This window comes from Gastrolobium bilobum, unplaced genomic scaffold (assembly GCF_033153095.1).
Source record: "Gastrolobium bilobum isolate Gb01-03AN ecotype WA unplaced genomic scaffold, APGP_CSIRO_Gbil_v1 utg9509, whole genome shotgun sequence".
In the NCBI taxonomy this organism is placed as follows: Eukaryota; Viridiplantae; Streptophyta; class Magnoliopsida; order Fabales; family Fabaceae; genus Gastrolobium; species Gastrolobium bilobum.
In genome coordinates, this window is record NW_026898720.1 from 129901 (window position 1) to 150884 (window position 20984).

Below are 20984 nucleotides of genomic sequence, written 5' to 3' on the forward strand. Positions count from 1 at the left end.
AAAATCAAGTCAAAGTGGTATAGACAATCCCCATGCTCACCAAATAAGGCAACAAAGCCCCACAACAGTCTCAACAATAACATCATGAAGCTAAAAGCATAAAAAGCAACAGTCAATATCCAGCATCCAACATAAGCAGCATAACAATATATAATCAGCTAAGCTCCGGCCTCCTGCCACTAGAGGTCTCAACCCCCGCATCACCTGAACCTGAAATATGTGCCCCAAACGTGGGATGAGATCTCTAAAAAGAAATCTCAGTAAGACAAGAGGTCCTCAAGGATCTTCCACCCCAAGCTCACTTACACGAGCAATATAAGTTCAAAAGCATTTAACAGTATAAGTTCCAAAACTATGCAGTGCAACAGATATTCATGCCATGTGTGTTTTAACTATTCTACTGGCCAGAGAAATGCAGGACGTACGTCTACAACCCCACAATAAGTACAAGGAACACCGCTTGCACCTCACCCACAACCTCACCCTCTTGTATGTACCGCATACTCAGGCTTACCGTATAGGTGGAATACCACATGCATATCATAAAGGCACTCGCATATAACAGCTCAACAGCATTTCAACAAATCAATATATCATGAAAACAACATCACGCATATAACCATACCCCCATGGGACATGGTGGAACCAACAATGGCTAAACCGAGGACACGAAAGCTTACCTTGCAAGCTAACAATCCAAGCCAAGAGTCCAACCAATCTCAAAGCCCAAACACAGCAGAATCACAATATGTTTTGGACCAGCAATCATATCAAAAGCATACTCAACAAGTATAAGACACAAGGACAACGTCTTTCCTTTACATTTCATGTCTTAAGGCTTCTCACAAAGCCACAAGCCCTTAATCACTTGATTCTGACTTAGTTCAATTATTACAAAGGTTCAACTTAACCAATTTAGGGTCCACAAACCCCAAACATCATTCTGTATGAACAGTGCAACTACTGTTCTTCGGAAACTCAGAATATCCGGATATTTGTCGGGAGCATATCCGGATATCAATATCCGGATATCTCTTTGCCAATATCCGGATATTCAGATCCCCATATCCGAATATCATATTCGGATATTCATATCCGGATATTTCGCGACAGAATGCAGTTCTGCATTTCGCGAGATATCATTCTCAAAGGTGGTTCATTTCATGCATATAGAAGCTTAAACATTTAACTTTCACCATATAAAGTAAATTATACAAGATACATTTTGAATTGTAAGGTCTTTAGGGTGTGTTTGGTACAGGGTTTCTCAAAATTTTGATGGACATCTGAAAATGGGTAAGTTGATTCTCCACGTTTGGTAGAAGTGATCCAAAAATTTGCCTACCTAACTGATTTGCCTTGCAATTGAGTTTTGCACGCAAAGTTGGACCAAAACTAGCGCTGCAATCCTATTTCCACGGTGGTATTCGACCGATAACTGGGTAAATGAAAACTATGAAAATGGATGCTCCCAAAACTACCCTTGCTTAACCTACTAGCGCCAAAGTGAGTAACCTCCCACCAAATCCTCCCGCCAAAGGACATAACGGAGAAGCTCGTTTGAAGATCTACACAAAGGCTGACTAGATTGGGTTTCACAGCAACTTCTGTTTGGTTTTTGCATGCTTATCTCAAAGATTTACTAGCTTTTGATATTTTTATTTCAGAAAAATCATGGAGAAAAAGAAACCCATCTTCAGACTTGACTCTGACATTAAGTTGTTGGATTTTGTAGCAACATCAATCTGACAAGCGCGGGTAGTGGAACCAGAACACTGCCGTGAACAGAGGCAAGGCTGAACAGAGGCAAGCGCGGGTAGTGTTGTTGTCCATCGTTCGTGGTACACACCCTCATTGGGTAAGCATGATCCTTTTTTGTAGCTGTTGACTCCTTGTAAATCTTGAAGAAAAAGGCAAGGTTTGGTGGACTTCACATGAAATCTGTCATTGGTTTAATTTCTTTGTCTAAATTGTTCTCTGGGATAGTGTGGGGATATATGCAACATTTTATGCCAGGTTTCATTCACACGTTTTATTTAACCTCTTACATAAAGTGAGTCTGAGATCAATGATGGGTATCTTTGTTTATATTTTACTATTCTATTAAGATATAGGTTTAGCCCTTTTGCATGTAGAGATGCTATAATATTATGTATCCAAAATATATTCAGACCAATCTAGTCAGTCATTACCATAAGAGATGGTATCACACAGTCATTGTATCTCCCCTCACTGCTATTTTGATCATCACCTCAATAAAGAAGCAACTATTTATATATTCAGCCGTAAGTGACATTATGATTGATCGTAACTATTTCAAATGTCTTATCATTTTGGAAGCCTTTGTGTGATTCCGAGGCTTAAAGTGTAGTTCTGTTTATTGAAGTGGAATAAAATTTGATCCTCTGGACATGCATCTTTTGCTGGAATGATGTTCTGCTATCTTTTCTGTTTGTCTTCTTAATCAGCTGTACAGCCTGTACTTAAACAAGATGGCCTTTGATATCGAACATAGGCCAAAATAGGTATAATAATCAAGATTGCATGTATATTAATATTAACTACCTCTCATACATTTTCTAAGATCTCTTAGACCTGTCTAAAAGACTCCATCTCTTATGCAGTGGTCCTTCAAGATTTGATTGGGGTCAGGATACTGAAACTTGGATTTATAGGCGGAACAAAGCAAACTTGTATAAAATTTTAGAAGTTGAGTTGGAGCAGTTGTGTGATAAAATTATTGTAAACCGAGTCTCCTTTTCCATTTTTGTTTCTTCTTCCTTTTCCTTCTTTATTTTAATCAAACCGAGTCTCCTTGTAAATAAATCTAGCTATTTAGACTTTGTAAAAACTGGAACAAACTTGCCTATTAATTTCAAATTCTTTTAATCGCACACTGTCAAATTATTATTCTCAAATTTGTTAACTAGAAAACTTAATTAACTATATTAGTATGATTTTTATATACGGTTCAAATATTTCACCATATACTTAATTTATGTTGGAGGGTCTCGTGTTCAAATCTTTTAGATAGCTTGTGTTATTTATTGGGTTTATAAAAGCAACCCTATAACTATTCTTTGCAGAAATGGGTGTGATGCTATGAGTATTGAAGAAAAAAGGTTTGCTTCCTCTTAAGTGAGTGTGGGGTGTTTAAAGCTGACACTTATTTATTATCCAGTAAGCAGGGTGGGTTAAGTGTAGCAAATGTTGAGATTTTTTATTTTAATGGATTTGTGACATACATGGTTTGTTGATTTGGAAAAACAGGAACAACATCAAAGGGTGGTAGCTTATGGCATAATCTATGACTGCTATGTCAGCATGCAAAGTATAGTGTTAAAGAAGTGATTTTCTCATTGTTGCCCTGCATAAAAATTTGATATTGGAAAATATAGTGTTAAAGGAGTCAGACAAATCTTGAAAATGTGAATTTAATATTTTAGCATCATCACGGGTGAGGAGAATGTGCTTGATCATACTAAAGTAAGGCCCTACTTCTCTGTGGGGTCTAAGCTGTGATTATGCATGTTGACTGTGTTTTTGTTTGCTGGTTTAGTGCATGTGATTGTATTTAAGTTGTTTTTCGAATGACTTCCATTATATTCAATAATTTCAGGTACTAGCCGATTGATTTACCTTGTCGAATTGCAAAAGGTTGTAAATACTGCAAAAGGGATGATGCTTTATCTTGTCTTGTTCGATTTGGGCTTGATTGTTTTATCTACCAAACTTGGTATTGACCTTAATAATATGATACTAGTGTTTCAGCTTTTTTATTTGAATTGAATTCTATGTATTTGCTGTTTTCATCAGTTTATATGTACTAGGAGATTAGATGGCAGCCCTCCTTATCTTTGTTTCTTTCATACATTCCTTGTAATTATTTGAAACTTTCTTTTTTCTAAATTTGGAAATTTGCAAGAAATTGGTTGCTTAATAGAAAAAGAGCACGATTCTTCACTGTGATGTTTAAGCTATGTGCTGTTCCAAGTTGTTGACTATTGTGGATGCTTCCGTATTGTGGAATTATGGAGTGTCTTGGTTTGGAGGTAGATTAACTACTTTCCTTGTCAATCATGTCATATTAAATGTCATATTAACTAATAACTTCGACACCATTCTAAATGATGATGTTGTTGTCACTAATACAATATTCTGCATGTGGTGCAGGTGAGAAGACGTTCTTACCACGAGTTAGAGCCCGTTTGTTTACACTTCTGAAAAAAGTAACTTTTATCTCTTTCTTATTTTAGAAGTTCTTTTTACAAAAGTTAGAGCTATTTATATTTTTATAAAAATATTTAGTTTTTGAAAAAAATATTTGGCTTTTGACTTCTGCTTTTTTAGAAGTTAAAATTTTTAGCTTCTGGAAAAAGTAGGTTTTGACTTTTTGTGACTTCTACTTTTTTAAAAAACAGACATCCAAATGAACTAAAACTGAGAAGTGCTTTTTTTCAAAAAAAAAAACACTTTTGAAGAAAAAAAAGCTCTTACAAGCTTTTAGAAAACGATGGCAAAAAGCAGTTGAGGAGAATGAATGTTGGGTTCATCCATTTCAATAGCCACTTCAAGAATTCAGAGCTGATAGTTAAAGTTTTGTGTAGTTTTTTTGTAAAATACACTTAATTTTGTAAAATACAAGTTTGGTTACAAATTTTCATTACCAATTGCATCAAACGCAAGCAGTATAGATACAAATTCACAGACCAGTAATATGTGTTTATGGTTATCAACATAACAACATTTGTAAGATTTTTTTAATAGCATTATCTAACTTCAATTCAAACCAAAAACTGAGAAACCACGACAACCATATGTGTTAAATGTCGTAAGTACAATTGTTGAACTAAAAACAGAATGCTGGATATTATGGTGCATCCATAATCTACTGTGCAAGAATTCAACGTAATGACGAGGGCTTAGACGAATGATTAACCATCTGAAGATCATACAAATTAATCTCTCCCTTCCAAAATGTAAAAACAGGAATATTTTTGTAATTGTCACTTATTTCCTCATCTATATTTTACCTCAAACCAAACATAGACTTTATAAATCTTACGTAATTTGCCCGGTAAAATTTTTTCAAATCAAACAACTTTTTTTACATTTTCCTACCAAACTCACTTTCCAACCATTTCCCTGTTAATTACATTTCCTTAGTATTCAAAAAATTTCTCCGTAATCAAACGTTCCATTAGTTAAAATATTCAGCTCCATGTGCAAAAGCATAGTGACTTAGCTTTAGGCTTCCGCATATCATTTCCTGTAAGAGTGCTAGGTTTGTAGAAGCTGAGTGAGAAATAAAACTATAAAAAATGCATCATATGGATGCTATACTGCTCTCATAAATTCTTTTTATCTTTGCAAGTGCTCTCATAAGTCATAAATTCTTTGGTTCGATGTGTAAATAAGCAAAAATTCTTTTTATAAAAAGACTTTTGGACGACGTGTGATTTTCCTAGTTATTTTACAAAATGTTTTCCCTTAAGTAATAATTTAATTTCCCACAATGCCCAGTTGAGTTGAGGATATAAAATTTGTTCACATTTACTTTTAATTTTTATATGATTGTTTTTAATTTGTTTTATATTGTAAAAGACATATCCCGCCTGCACTTGTATTAAAATCTAATGTTTGGGTATGGATGAATCTTTGACGTTTGGATTTACTTTAAATTTTTTACTCTTTTTTTTTTTCAGTGAACTGAAAGGTATCCCTACCTCGAAGGATGAGACTAATTCCTTCCGTGACTAGTAGTATTTAGGATTTGTCATTGGCCCCAAAATACTTCTCCTAAGCGTCGAACACATGACCTCATCGGCCACAAGAATACGACCCCTCGAGCTGCAGTTCACTTACCAAGTGACCAAGTGAGCTACACTTGCTTATTAAATTTTCTACTTGGTTGGTTCTAAAGTTTTACTTATTATGTAGAGATCATTATAATACATGAACTAAGGTTTAAATTAAAGACATGGAAAATCTTTTATTTGGATCAAAGCAAAGAGATACTTGTAAGGGCTGTGATTATTTACACATGTTCTCGTTCTCTCCCGATGCACGCGGATTGCGCTTTTGGAGGTCTTTTATTATTTTGAGTTTTTTCTTTTCTTTTCTATTATGTTTTAGGGTTTGGTGTTTGTCATTTTAAATGACATAAGTTATGTTATTTTAGAAGAGAGATAGACAAAAAAAGTAGAAATCATGGGAGAGAGAAAGTGAGTGATTTTTTTAATTTAAATTTTAAATAAAAAAATTATTTTATGTCTATCAATGACGTAACTCTATATTATTTAAAATGACAAACACATATTTTAATGGATTTTTGGTTCCTTTTAATAGTTTTGGTCAATGAATAGGAGACTCAAGGTTATTGCTGTTAGTACTTAGTAGAATATAAATGGACCTAGTGTCTCTTGTTTTTTTCCTCTTATTTCTTTTTTCTTATGGATAGTGTGATTGATATTTACAACAAAGAAAACAAATTTTTTATTGAAATCTTAGGGTTTGATGTTTTTTATACTATAGAAAATAAAATTATTTTCAACACACGTATAAAAGTGTGTGGGGCCATGTGAAAAGAATAGAAAGAGAAAAAAAATATGGTTTCACACACTTTTACATGTGTGAAAGACGAGCACATCTTTGGTACTAATGTAGTATGTACTCCTTTATTAAAAGTAGAAAAAAGTGATGGTTTAGGGAAAATAACCATACAAAAAAAGGGTAAAAAGATAAAAAAATATATATTATTTTTTTCAAATTAAATAAATGATGCACTGAGTTTTCAGTACTCCCGCATTACTGAGGATATTTCCATAAAATACAATTCTATCTCCTTTAATGAGAGACATTAAATCCGAAATCTTATACTAGTTTAAAAAATTTAAAAATAAAAATAAATAGAAAAAACATTAAATCTAATATTTATGAGAAGATGGACCGTTTGAATTATTTGCAATAGTTATCATTAGCAACTCGAATGGGAACCAAAAGTCACCATGAGAAGATGGGCCGTTTGAAAGTATTTACGAGTATCTAAAAAGGATGGGTGTGAATCTTTTCAATGCTTATATTATCCAATGATAGTTGCTGCTAAAAGCAGCAAGAGGCTTTGTTGTCTACCACTTAGCGAAAAATAAAAATCTTAAAAGTAGAGTTTACATAAATACATATCATATTCAGGGTTGCACGTGACAAGCTTCTGTCCGGTTCACCATTATTTTCAGTTAAAATCCATCGAAAATTATGACTAACGTTTTCAACAAATTTTACGGAAATACTCCGACGAAATTTGTAATCGAAATTTTCGGTTGAAATTCAAAGTTGTTTCGTCAAGATTTTCGATATATTAGATAAGAGATAGACAAAGGACTACAAAGAATGATAAAAGAGATACAAGTGTTTTTTTATACGAAATTAAACCTTCTCTTATCTTCATGATACAAACGCGATATATTATTAAAAATTGTTTTATCTACATTAAATTTTTGAGAATTATTATTCTTATGCTGTAGGAGATAAGGTATCTTATGTGATAGACTTAACATGTGTGGGTTCCATTAATTTTTTAAAAGAAAAAAAAAGACAAACACGGATATCGAAAGGTCGGTAGAAGAAACTCTATATCTTATGTTACATGAGACTAACTTAACCCTAAACTTTTAATCCAACCCACCGCACGGAGTAAGTTAATATTGGTTGGGTTAGGATTACCTTTTCACCTGATCAATTTTTTTATTTTTGGGGAGTTCATAAGCATTAGAATCAATCTGACATTTTTTTTTTTGGTAAATAAAAACAACCTAACATCTTAATACAATATATAATTGAATTCATGTTTATATTATTCAATTAATAATATAAACAATCACATGGGCTTTGTTACTTTCTTGGAGCTGGCCAAACAATTTAATCTACAAATAGTATAAAATGGAATTTAAATTAATTCTAAATAGTAGTATATAAAATTAATTTAATTTTTGATAAATAAAATTGAAGGTAACTGTTAACTCTATGTGAATTTTGTTTATTAGACATTTAAAAATAATGTAAATTTATTTCATTTATTATTATTATTATTATTATTATCACCATTTTTCATTTTATCTTATTATAATGATAATCATAATTTCATTATATAGATATTATCTTTTCTTTTCTATACATTTGTGAGAGTCGAAAACAATCTAATATAAACTAACCAAGCCCCTGGTCATCGGATTAAACCTAATGACTTATACAAATATTATTTTTAATTTCAAATTTGATGAACAACATTGTTATCAAATCGGGAAGACATCTTTTAACTCGAGGATAAAACTTAAAAATTTTATTTCTCATCTCAGTCATTAATTTTAATCCATAAAATTGTTTATTATTTATTTGAAATTGTTAGATAGACAAAAATTAATAGTTAAAATGAAGAATAAGACTTTTTAATTTTACACGGCATTCAAAAAAATCCCTCCCCTGTTAAATTAGGATTTCAATTTTACCATCCTACCATCATCTTTATTCTTATTAAATTAGTTTAGCAAAAAGGATAATAGGTTAAAACGGAAGCAAGTCTAAATAATTAATTAGACCACAACTTCAATTAATAGATAAGTTATTTAAAAAGTATATTCAAATAATAAACTCAAATATCACTAACTTTCAGCTAAGATGGTAACAGAAACAAAACAGAAAAGAACAATAAGTAGTATAAGGATCAAGAATCAGAAAAAGCGATAATTGTTGTTAGAGAGCATCCCACTTGGCTTGTATTCAAATCAATTCTGTTATAACAGATTAAGGAATAATCTGATAATATTCTTTGGTGAAACCAATAAGTAGAAGAAGGAGGAGGAGAAGAAGAGAGCTTACGGTGTGTTAAAGAAGAGCAAGGCTTCTTTCTACTCTCTTGACTATTGCTCTTATTCCTTCAACTACCATTGAATATTCTATTTTTAATAAAAGTTTCATTCTCAAACTATATAATATATTCTTATATTAAGCATATATTATAGTGGGATGGCACAACATGAAGCAACACCTGAGCCTTGTGAGCCTCAGCCTAAGCCTTCTGTGGAGCCACCCATGTCCAGCAACTCGACCATGATTCCGACAACTTCATGGTTTACACCAAAGAGGTTATTGTTCTTTTTCCCCTTGTTTTTTCTTTTCTTTGCTAGATCTGTGATGGAATAAATGTGCGTAAAGGAAGGAAATTTTTAATTTTTATGATTTGGGTAAGTGTTGGGTAGTGAGAGTAATTCCGGAAATTTTGAATAGGAAGGAGAGTTTGAATTTTTATGAATTTTTTTGTCCCCAAGTTTTCGTTGATTGGGTGTGGGGACCAGTTTTTTTTTTTCTCTCTCTCTCTCTTGATGTTGTTAATGAATTTGTGTTGTTGGGAATTATATTATTCATATTTGATCAATGTATGCGTAGATTAAGTCGAAATTTGAAAATTCAATGCCTTTATGCATTTGAAAATTCTTAATCTGTTTGAACTTGTTCTGTAGGTTACTTGCAATATTTTGTGTGATTAATTTGTTAAACTATCTGGACCGAGGAGCAATAGCAAGCAATGGTGTTAATGGAAGTCGAGGAACTTGCACAAAAGATGGTGTCTGCAAATCTGGAACCGGAATACAGTAAGTCTAAGATTTTCTACATAAAAAATGAAAACTTATTTTAGCTTTCGGCATTTAATTTTCATCACACAGTTTTCATGTTTGTTGGGTTTGTTTTTCAAATCGTCTTAATTTTTTATTTACGTTTTTGTTATACACGGCTACATTTATTAGGTGGTTCTCAAAGGATAAGAATATTTTAGTGCATGACTAACGGGAACCAACTTTTCAAACTACTACATTTGATTTTTCTTGGCCTTTCCTTTTTTCAAAATAAGAATAGAGGATTCTGCTCGGCTTTAAATTGCTTTGGGTTGGGTGCATCTAAAGTATTATATTTAAAAATTAAAAAAGAAATGATCATTTTCTGAATTGAAAAAGCACTCTTTCAAACTAGGATAAAATGGAGAAAGAAATTGAGATCTTGTTGATGAACTTACTCCTTTCTTCCCCAATTGTTATGGATTCTTCTGAAAAGGAGCATCAACCACCTAGATGGAGAATCTAATATATACCCTGCAAGATAACTATTGCTTTTCCCTATATGAGCTTTTCCTTGTTTCATGCCAGACATATTGTGCTGTTGTATGGAGCACCAAATTTTCAGAACTTAGCTGTGTAGTGTTTGTCAATATAGTTTTCTCCTTCAATGTAGGGGGAATTTTAACTTGAGCAATTTTGAGGATGGAGTTCTATCATCTGCTTTTATGGTTGGACTTCTTCTGGCTTCTCCAATATTTGCATCTCTAGCAAAGAGGTAATGATTGTTTGTGTTGAAATAGTTGTTACGTATTCCTGCCATGACACCTTTAATAAGTGAGATACAATTTTACATGATGAAGTCTTAATATCTCATTATACTAGATGGATTTTATCTTGGCAATAAGGACCATAGGGAGGTGAAATAGTGTAAAATTGTCATTTGAAATAAACATTTCTTTGTCTAAACTGATAAATGACCTCATACACATTCACATAAAATATTACTGTCCCTGATGATGGAGAGGTTTTACTATTTTTCCTTTTATAAGTATATAGGGGGTACCAAGGATGTACATTATCCCAATAAATGCCAAAAAGTGAAAAAAAAAAAAAAAAAAAAAAAAAAAAAAACCCCACTCTCTATTAAACCCTGCCTAGTGAGGGTAGGGAAAGTGAAAAAAAAAAGGTGGGGGGAAGGGAGGGGGAATACACAAAATTATGGCAACTTTTGTGCTCTGCACCCCGTTTGGCATGATGCATGTGAAGGTCCCTTGGCATTATGGCGATCAAAGTAAATCATCTTCTTGGGACATGGAGTTTACTTGCCATGCAGCCATCCAGCTTTGTGCTCGTTCTGCTTTACACTCAATTATGCTGGCAGCCTCTGGTTTTTAGCTTCTCCATTTAATTGCAGAGTTAATTACAGAGTTTTTCTGGTTAAAAGATTAACATAATCTTTTAAATGATATGTGCATTAAAGTTTTAGCATAAAGACTTCTAATATTTTTAGTTTAGTAAAACTTATACATCAGCAACTACTCTTTTGCTTATTGGTTTCTTTCAGCTTTATTTAGCTTAAATATTTAACCTCTAAATGCTTCAGAAGATAATTTGTCAATGAATGAAATTAAGAAATTTTTGAAACCTGAACAAGCTTTAAACAACCACCGATCTTTTATATTGAAGTCCAAATTGTCCTTCTTGATTTGCAAACATAGCAATAGCATCACCAATAAGTGTGTTAAGAGTAGTTGACGAAATCTTCTGTATGACTTTCATCTTTTTAAATCAACGAGCCCATATGTCTAAATGTTTTGCAGTATAAATTAAATTGCACTGGTAAAAGTTGACTTGTCAATTCCTGTGGACCTATTTCCCATTAAATTTAAGTTCATACTTTTTTAGACATAATAATTCAATAATGAGAATTTTTGACCTTCTCTGTCATGTAAACACAGATATCATTTATGTGATTTATAATTGCTATCATTAACTTTGATGAATGTTAATCCTTACATAATTCCTTTTGCAGTGTAAATCCATTTAGACTAATTGGAGTTGGATTGTCAGTTTGGACTCTTGCAACCTTAGGTTGTGGTTTCTCTTTCAACTTCTGGTCCATTTCAGTCTGTCGCATGTAAGTGTCTTCTTCAGTTATTTTTCAAGCTCTATGATTATTGAATACTTACATATTAGTACAAAATGTAAGAATCATCTTATTTTTTTCCCTTATGCTTTTGTAATTCTCTATAGGCTCGTTGGTGTTGGTGAGGCTTCATTTATAAGTCTTGCAGCACCTTTCATTGATGACAATGCCCCAGTTGCACAGGTTTGTTTCTTTCCCTTGGAATCATCTCATGCTTTTAGTTCAGACTTGAAGAATGTTTCTATTGTCTTTTGCAGTCATCATATGTGACTATGTCTTTTAGTTATTGAACTGTGAAGCAATCATCTTGTGGGATCTGGATCAGTTGAAGCTCCATTTACTAGTTTGATGTGAATATATGTTATCTTCAGTGGGTCATAAATACCTTTTAAATTGTGATGTTATTTGCTTTGTGCAATTTCACTTTGGATTCAATTCTTAGACTTATACATTGAATAATATTTGTTTTAATCCATAAAATTGTGAGCGGTTTTTGCTGGTTTGTACTTTTTGGGCAAAACTATTTTTATCTAAAAAAAAGTTTGCATGTCAAGAACCTAAGCCAGCTTGGACATTACATAACTAGAAATGAAACAGTCTCAACTCTTTTGGTGTTATTTAATGTTATTAAGCATAAATGTGGAATATTAGCTCTAAGGAGTATGGCCACTTGATCGAAATGAGTGGAGATAAGTTTGGTTCTTTTCAACATTGCAATGGTTTATATATATAATCTGATAAAACTGACTGATCTTTTCTTTACCCTTTTCAGTAGTTGGAATGTTATGTGTCATTGTGATTGCTGTCTATTTTTTTTAATGGTGGAAACCTTTGTTGTACTGGTCTATGTGTCAGAAAACAGCATGGCTTGCTACATTTTACATGTGTATACCAGCGGGATATGCAGTTGGCTATGTCTATGGTGGTTTGGTAAGTCTTCCTTTGGTTTTAATACCAGTATCAAATTCTAGTAGTAATACTAATACCTGCAGCACAGGTTTGAAGGAAAGATATAATTTTGACTTAAATATATGACAGCATAATTTTCTTACTAAATTTTGAAAACTGAATGAAAAGTAAAATTTGTTTCGGATGAAATTTTTTTAAATAGGGAGGTCCTTAAAAGGAGAAAGTGGGTGTAAGTAGTGAGTTTATAATAAATTTGGAATGACAATTTTCTCCTCCCCTTTCAATTACAATAGAAACCAAAATGTTGGCTTGTAAGTAGAGAAAAACTTGGATGACAAGTGGGGAACTCCCTTTATTTTGCAGTGTCAATACTTGCTTTAGAAATAATCAGTATGTGTATCTTGCTTTTTTTCGTTTTGTTTTGTTTCCCAATTCCCTCTCTGATTTTTAGCCTTTCATTGTTTATAAACAGGTTGGAAGTCATTTGGGTTGGCGTTATGCATTTTGGGTGGAGGCTGTATTGATGCTTCCATTTGCTATTTTGGGATTTTTTATGAAGCCTTTGCAATTAAAAGGTGCACATTTTTGTCTTGCATTGATTTCTTGTGGTTCTCTAATATTGTTGGCCATCTCTAAGCTACTGGTGGATCCAGGTTTTGTCCGTAGTGATTCAAAAAAGGCGCTGAAACTTGAGACAGTTGTGTCAGGAGTTCAAGGTACCATTATGTTTTTATAGTAGTTCTACATAGCCAAATAAATTTCCCATAATTTGCCTAGGATTTAAGCTTGGTTGTTGGATAAGAGAAAGTAGTAATCATGCTTACTCATTCTTACAAATTAATTCTCTCTAGGTAGCATTTTCCTGTGTTTTAGGCAGAAGATTAATGCATTATCTAAACAAAGTATCTCACGGTTTCTTAAAGTTCCGTTGTTCTATCGTATGATTAAGAATAAGAACAATTTGCGTTACCCAGTATAGACAATTGTTTTGTATATTTATTGCAATTGCATGGATGCAAATATATGTTAATGAAAATTCTATAAAAATAAGAGTTATGTTAATATAGACTAGGGTTTTCATTGAACCATATGCATTGCAGCATATCCACAATTCAAAATTAAAATTATAAACGTTGTGAAATTCAATGATGGATTTGGTACCATGAATTGGGTTCACTATGCATCCGAGTTTATATTATTTTTTAAAATTATAAATGTGCATATTATGAAATTCAATGGTGCATATTCTATGCCCAAGTTTGTTACACTAGTCAGAAAAATCAAGAAATGTTACTATTTTAATTAGAGATCCTTACCACCTCATTTCTTGTGGGATGTAATTGTGTTATTCCTTCATTGCTCCTTTGTGCTTATTTTAGCCCCAGTTTTCTCTCTTGTACTGTAATTCTTTTTGAGGAGGATTCCTGATCCTTCAGTTCTATATCTTTCTCTGGTATTATTGTAATCTTCCGTTATCTGGAAAAAAATTCTATTTTTCCCCCATGAAACTCTGGTTGTCGAGCAGACTCTCAGATTAATGTTCTATCAACAACTTGGTTTCCTTTTTCAGTTTTTCCCCTTCTTTTGAAGGCAAGGGAGGGAGATGAAACATTTTGCTTTATAAAACAGTGAATGTATACTAACCAAAACTAATATTTTGCTGAGAAGACTTGAAGTTGTTTATGTTTGAAGGGTTAATTGCAATATTTCCCCTTTCATGGTTGTGCGGAAAGTAATATACTTTTGCTCTGGGACAAGTAGAATTGATAGTGATACTCAATTTTCACCTTTCTTTCAATTAACTAAAGATTTTAGGTTTCTGTTTTGTTGGATTGCTTCTGATCCACGGTGTCTCTTTATTGGGCTTAACAAAATTCACTTATTTGATGGAAAGATGTGGAGGCTTCAAATGGAAAAGATGAGTCAAAGGCAGAGTTCAGAGATAAAAGCTCACATGAACCTTCCAAGTGAGAGCAGTACACTTGATTTATAGAATTGTTTCTTTATTTTTAGTATATGATCGATGGGCCATTATAGTGCCCATAGAGGCATTTGTTGCTGTCAGTGTTTGTTGGCTTTTTTAAGGACAAAATTCTCTCCCTCCGGCTGAGAATGATTATCCCACCTTCCTTCTGAAATAATTTACTTTTGTCACTCTTGATTTATTTTATCTCTTACTGTCTGATATCCATCACTTAGTGCGTGATTTATATGAAATTATATTTTGTTGATTCTCATCTTATTTTAGGTCAAAACCTGCAACCACAATATTAGATCAGTTCTCAGGATTTTTCAAAGATATGAAAGCACTTTTGCTTGATAAGGTTTATGTCATCAATGTTCTAGGTACTTCTTCCTCCTACTGATCTACTGTATGCATCAACTGCTTTTTTAGATTTAAATTGTGTGGTGGTTAAATTCATCTCAGAAGCTGCCATATGACTAGCTTACTTCCTTATGAACTTCATATATCAATCTCCTCTACCTATGTGTACACTATTTTTAACAATCATACATTTTACCATGTCTCTTCATTTGATTCTGTTGCTTGAATCTCTATTTGCAGGTTACATAGCATACAACTTTGTCATGGGTGCTTACTCGTATTGGGGCCCCAAAGCTGGTTATTATATATATCACATGGTGAGAATTTTTTTCATCTACCGACCACACATTTATGCATAAGATTTTATGAACGTAGTTGTTTCTTCTTTCTTTTATACCTTGTTACTTGCATAAAATAAGTGTATGCCTGGTAATTTCAGATAATTTACAGGTGAAACATAACATTATTGCTGTAATATTCATATAGTAAGAACAATTATGTTTGGCAGACTAATGCAGATATGATATTTGGAGGAATTACAATTGTATGTGGAATATTGGGCACTTTAGCTGGAGGCTTTGCTCTTGATTTCATTACTAACTCCCTATCAAATGCTTTTAAGGTTGGTATTTAGCATTTCTTTTATTCATGTTTATGCATTGCCGGTGCAGTCTTCATTTTATTTTATTTTGTATTATTATTATCTGTTGAGCACATCGAAGATTAAGTTAGATAACTGGATTTGCACTTTTAAACCACTAGTTTTCCTGTTGATCTCAGCAACATGTGCCTGAGCCATCCCTAACTTAAACTGCAATCTTCTAACTCGTAAGATTTGAATGCACCCACCTAAAGTTTACCTGTGTAACTGTGCTATCATTGAAGCTATAGTGGAACTGATAAACCAGGCTTGCCGACTAATTTTGTAATTTTTATGTAAATGTCACTCTTAAGTTTCACCTAGAAATTCTATTTCTCTGTCCTACTGAACACTTTGAATTCTTTTGCAGCTTCTCTCATTGACAACATTTGTTGGTGGTGCATTTTGTTTTGGTGCCTTCTTATTTAAAAGCATGTATGGCTTCCTAGCTCTTTTTGCTATTGGTGAACTACTTCTTTTTGCCACTCAGGTACTTCCCTTCTTTATGTGAGGAAGATTTCATGTTTGCTTGGTTATAGCAAGACATGCATGCTAAACTATATACATGCTTATCTTCTATTAGTATTTTAGCAACTCTGTTTGAGTATTCTTCTGTTAGCTGAGTATCTTGAAGTTCCCAAGTTATATACTTAAAGTATTTGACTAAATAATTTTATGCCATGAATGATCAATTTTTAATGGAATTGAGTTTGTATAGTATGTCTTGTTTAGATAATTTTCTGCTACTTTATTTAGATATATAGGCCGAGATGGTTTGTGATTACGAGAAATTATGGTTGAAATTATTGCTCTTTAGAAACCATTTTGTGTACCTGGTCAGAAACTCAAATCAGAATTTTTGCTCCACATTTTATTATTTTTACATTGTTACGATTTTCCTTTTAGGGTCCTGTGAATTATGTATGTCTCCATTGTGTTAAACCAAGTTTGAGGCCGCTATCTATGGCTATGTCTACTGTTGCTATTCATATCTTTGGAGATGTACCTTCCTCGCCTCTTGTTGGAGTTCTCCAGGTTAGATTTTTCTAGTTGTATTTGTTACACACATGGAATTTTGTCTTGGTTATTGTTTTTGCTTCCTTTTTAAGGAATTTACAAGCAGCAGTTCTGAACACTTTTCATGTCTTCTTTACTTTTGAGCTATACACTGGGGTACCGTAGATGGAAATAGTTACTTTTCCACAAAATGATGGCCAGATTTGGGCTCCACATGTTCAAGAGATTACACCATTATTGTTTAAAACTTTAAATGTTTTTACTTACCAAACAGAGGGAGAGAGAGCCAGAAAAAAACAGAATGTACTTTGTCGTAAACAATATTCTGATGGTCTTCTATACGTATTGTGTGGTAATGCAGGATCATATTAACAACTGGAGAATGACTGCGTTGATTCTAACAACTATATATTTTCCAGCAGCTGCAATATGGTTTATTGGTAAGTCATCATGACAACTTCCTGTTGATTTGCTACAAAAAATTCACATTACTAATCTCTTTAACAAATCATTCATTATTATAAGAGCAATGATGATTAATACTTAATAGTATTCATTATTATTAAAGTAATTGCTATTGAAATCATGTACAAACCAACCTAAAGAAAACAACAAAGCATTCATTATTATTATAAGAGCAATGATTGTTGCTTGGCCATATCAGAATTAGCTTGTCTTCAAGACAAAGAATTTAAAGTTCTATATATGGTAATGATCAACTCATAAAATGTATAATATATGGAAAAGTTTTCTGAACGGACTTGTCATGATATTGTATATTATTGCAGGAATATTTTTGCGTAGTGTGGATAGATTTAATGAAGATAGTGAGCAGCAAGTACCAAGTGTCGAAAGGACAAGCACCGCACCATTGCTTGAAGAGAAGACTCAAGCAGTATCAACATCTGCTCAATCCCAAGAATGTTGATTTTTTATTTATTTTTTATTTAAATATCTTTTGATGCCTGTCCAGGTACAATTTGTTTTTGCTCAATGATGGCCATTGTAGTGTAAATAGCATTCTTCTTTTTTCAACTTTTTTTTGGGGTAATTTAACAATAATTTTTGTGCAAGTATCTTTTTGCTTTTGGTTAATGGAAATAAATTTCATGAGTCTATCTCGGTTGCATGAACCCTCTTCTGTTAGAGATTATAAAGGTTAAAACTATATTGCTTATGTTTCACCATCTTGGGCATACCGTTGTGATCAATATAACACTAACGACATACGTCCAAAATTCTTGACGCCATGCATGTTATCATACTTACAGATTTTTACATTTGTATACTTTTTAAATATTTTTCATTAAACTATATGGGGATAGGTTATTCTATTATCTTTTTTTTGTCTAGCTTTGCCTATTATTTTCCAATACCATTAGGTCAGAATTTTAATTACCTTCATCATTTTTCTCTCCTATCGAGATTCTGATCTAACGATATTTAAAAGTGTTAGGCAAAAATAGGCAAAAAAAAATGTAGGTAGAATAATCTATCCCAATTATCTATCTATTATAAGAGAGAGGTTATATTTACTATTATTTTTTCTTACTATCTCTTACTACTAAATCTTAACCGTTAATTTCTGTCAATCTAACGGTTATAATTTATTGGGTCACACTTATTAATTAATTATTAAATTTCAATAAATTGTAATCATTAGATTTCAACGGTTAAAATTTGGTAGTAAGAAAAAAGATAATAACTATAACCTTTCCCGAAGTTATTTTTTCTTACTATCTCTTACTACTAAATCTTAACCCTTGATTTCCGTCAATCTAACGGTAATAATTTATTGGTCATACTTATTAATTAATTTATCTAACTTTTATAATATATAAAAGTAAAAGTTGATAGAAGTTCTTGTCAAAAAATATTTTCCCACTCATGAATAATAACTCACGTAGATTTCAATGCGTATATATCTATAAAGGATCAGAGGAAAGTGTTTTATAACTTTGTTTTTTTCATGCAGAATAATCAAATAATGTTGAACAAGGTACAAATATTACTTTTGTTGTCGTATACTTAAATAATAACATTACATGCAACCTAATGAGATTTTGTTGTGTCATAATTTATTATCATCTTTAAATATAAATAGAATTATTATGTATGAGAAATGATCCGTTCACAATTTTTTTTTTACAAATTACACTAAGTATGACCGGTTATACTTAATGTAGTTTATAAGAGTTTGTAAATAAAAAGTTTGTAAATATAACCTTCCCCGTTATGTATTGTACAATATAATTGAGATTGTGAATTTACTGGTGCATTTACAGGTATCAAATTTAATCAATTTCCATCTTTTGCAAATGGAATTCCTTCAATTGTGTTTAAAGATATTTTTAACATATTTGATGGCTTAATGATATATTAAAGATCAGAAGTAAGTGGTTTTGAAGTTTGATATACTTTCATGTTAATTACCATTTTAAAATTTGCTTTAGTGTCTGCATAATTTTATTTGGGCTGACAAGACTTAAAATAAATTATATGATTTTGTGACTAATCTTATTTCCTATGAGTTTTTTAAATGATTTTAATCCTTCTATTTTTAGTTGAAATGATAAATAATATTTTTATGCACACGACTATTTATTTGTCATATAACTATGATTACAGTTAGATGTTAATTAATGTTTAGTAATTGAATTAGGTTGTGCTGTATTTCTTACTGTTTTAGTTCAAATAAAGTATTGAGGAAGGTTATATTTATAACCTATTTTTGTTTACAACTTTTTACAATTATAATTTTAACCGTTGATTTCCGTCAATCAACGATTATTATTTATTGTTAATTAATAATTAATTAATAAATTTAATTTACGAAAATAATAACCGTTGATTGGTGGAAATCAACGGTTAAGATTATGATTGTAAAAGATTGTAAAAAAAATAGGTTATAAGTATAACTTTATTCTTATATAAACTATTACCAATTACTATTATTTTATTTTTAATAATAAATTCATAGTGCGTTGCCAGCACAGGTGCAAATTTATTTAAATATTGTTTTATGATTTTGGAAGATGTACATGAAAAATAACAACACCTGGGTACGGTATTTGCAAGAAATATTATGTTTGACGATTAGTAGAATCCAAACCAACAGGTTATAAGGTAAATCAACGGCGCAGCTCCAGACCCGGTTGAATTATGTAATCATAAGCTCACGGTTTCACGCGCTGTTCATATCACTTTATAATTTAGGGGCAATTTAACATGAGTTTAATATTTATTATGTTGGAGAAAATAAAATAAACATTTATATGTATATATATATATGGGAGGGTTATATTTATAAATTTTTTGTTTATAAACTCTTACAAACTACATTATGTACTCCACGGGAGAACAATAGGTTACAATATGTTTTTCCGAGAGTACATTGTGTAATTTGCAAAAATTTGTAAAAAAAATTTGTAAACTTGATCATTCCCTATATATATATATATATATATATATATAGGGAAATAATTATCTCATGTTGTCTGAGATAATTATCTCATGCAACAGAGATAAAGTAGTAGAGTCCATTATTTATTTATTTATTTTGAAAAAGTATGAGATAGATAGATTCCATATAAATATATGAGGTATATTTTTTTTCTCTCTTCTTTTTATATGATCTCATATGAATCTCGTATACTCTATGTATATATAAAATAATTTTATTTTTTACTACATAAAAAATATTAAACTTATTTAAGGTTAGCAAACATAGTTCTTTTATTTATTTATTATTATTCTTAATCAAATCTACCAAACAGTAAGGATTAATATTACAATACAGTTCTTTAGTTTTTCTTAAACATTACATGTTATTTAAAGAAAAGAAATTTTCTTGGTAGAGTCGGCAAAATGGTTCAATTCGGTGAGTCGAGTTTTAAAATTTGTTAACATGTCTTGTCTAATCCGTCAACTCGTCTAACCTATTTTTTTTTTAATACAAAATATGATTGATCTTCAGAGCTAACTTACCCCGCTCATCAAACGGGACAGAGTGAGCCAAATTTTTGAACTCCCTTTCAAAGAAATTGTGCGCCTTAGATTGCTTGAAAAGAAATTGAGTTGTGCTCGAAAATATTGACAGATTTGATTTTGAAAGAATCAATTTCAATTTGTTTTTGATACATAAGAGGCATTAGCACAAATTAAATTTACTATATTTATTTCCACTTGGTGAGCTTTTGGGGCTTGAGAAGAAGTGTTGAATCATGTTCATCGAAATGTCATCATTGTCTCCAACCAAAATTTAGTCCTTCCATGGCTTGAGAAGTATAACAAGGCATCACATATTGTTGGCTGTAAAGGTACGTTATTTGCGCTTCA

The 20984-nt window shown here is 31.8% G+C and overlaps 1 protein-coding gene and 1 long non-coding RNA gene across 2 annotated transcripts; both read left to right on the forward strand.

Annotated features, from left to right (window-relative positions):
- The first annotated feature begins 1285 nt into the window (after window positions 1–1285).
- LOC133283539 (uncharacterized) lies at window positions 1286–3846 on the forward strand. The gene is made up of 3 exons (XR_009747807.1): window positions 1286–1614; window positions 1736–1858; window positions 3620–3846. It is a non-coding gene; the product is annotated as an uncharacterized LOC133283539 (long non-coding RNA).
- Window positions 3847–8804: 4958 nt separating this feature from the next.
- On the forward strand, window positions 8805–17689 carry LOC133283554 (probable sphingolipid transporter spinster homolog 2). Its single transcript, XM_061480424.1, has 16 exons — window positions 8805–9140; window positions 9516–9647; window positions 10282–10383; window positions 11641–11745; window positions 11862–11937; window positions 12610–12684; window positions 13136–13238; window positions 13317–13379; window positions 14558–14630; window positions 14912–15009; window positions 15230–15306; window positions 15498–15611; window positions 16000–16119; window positions 16536–16664; window positions 17008–17086; window positions 17435–17689. Exons 1-16 carry the CDS (start codon window positions 9022–9024, stop codon window positions 17572–17574), a joined length of 1605 nt encoding a protein of 534 aa, XP_061336408.1. The 5' UTR covers window positions 8805–9021; the 3' UTR covers window positions 17575–17689.
- Window positions 17690–20984: the final 3295 nt, after the last annotated feature.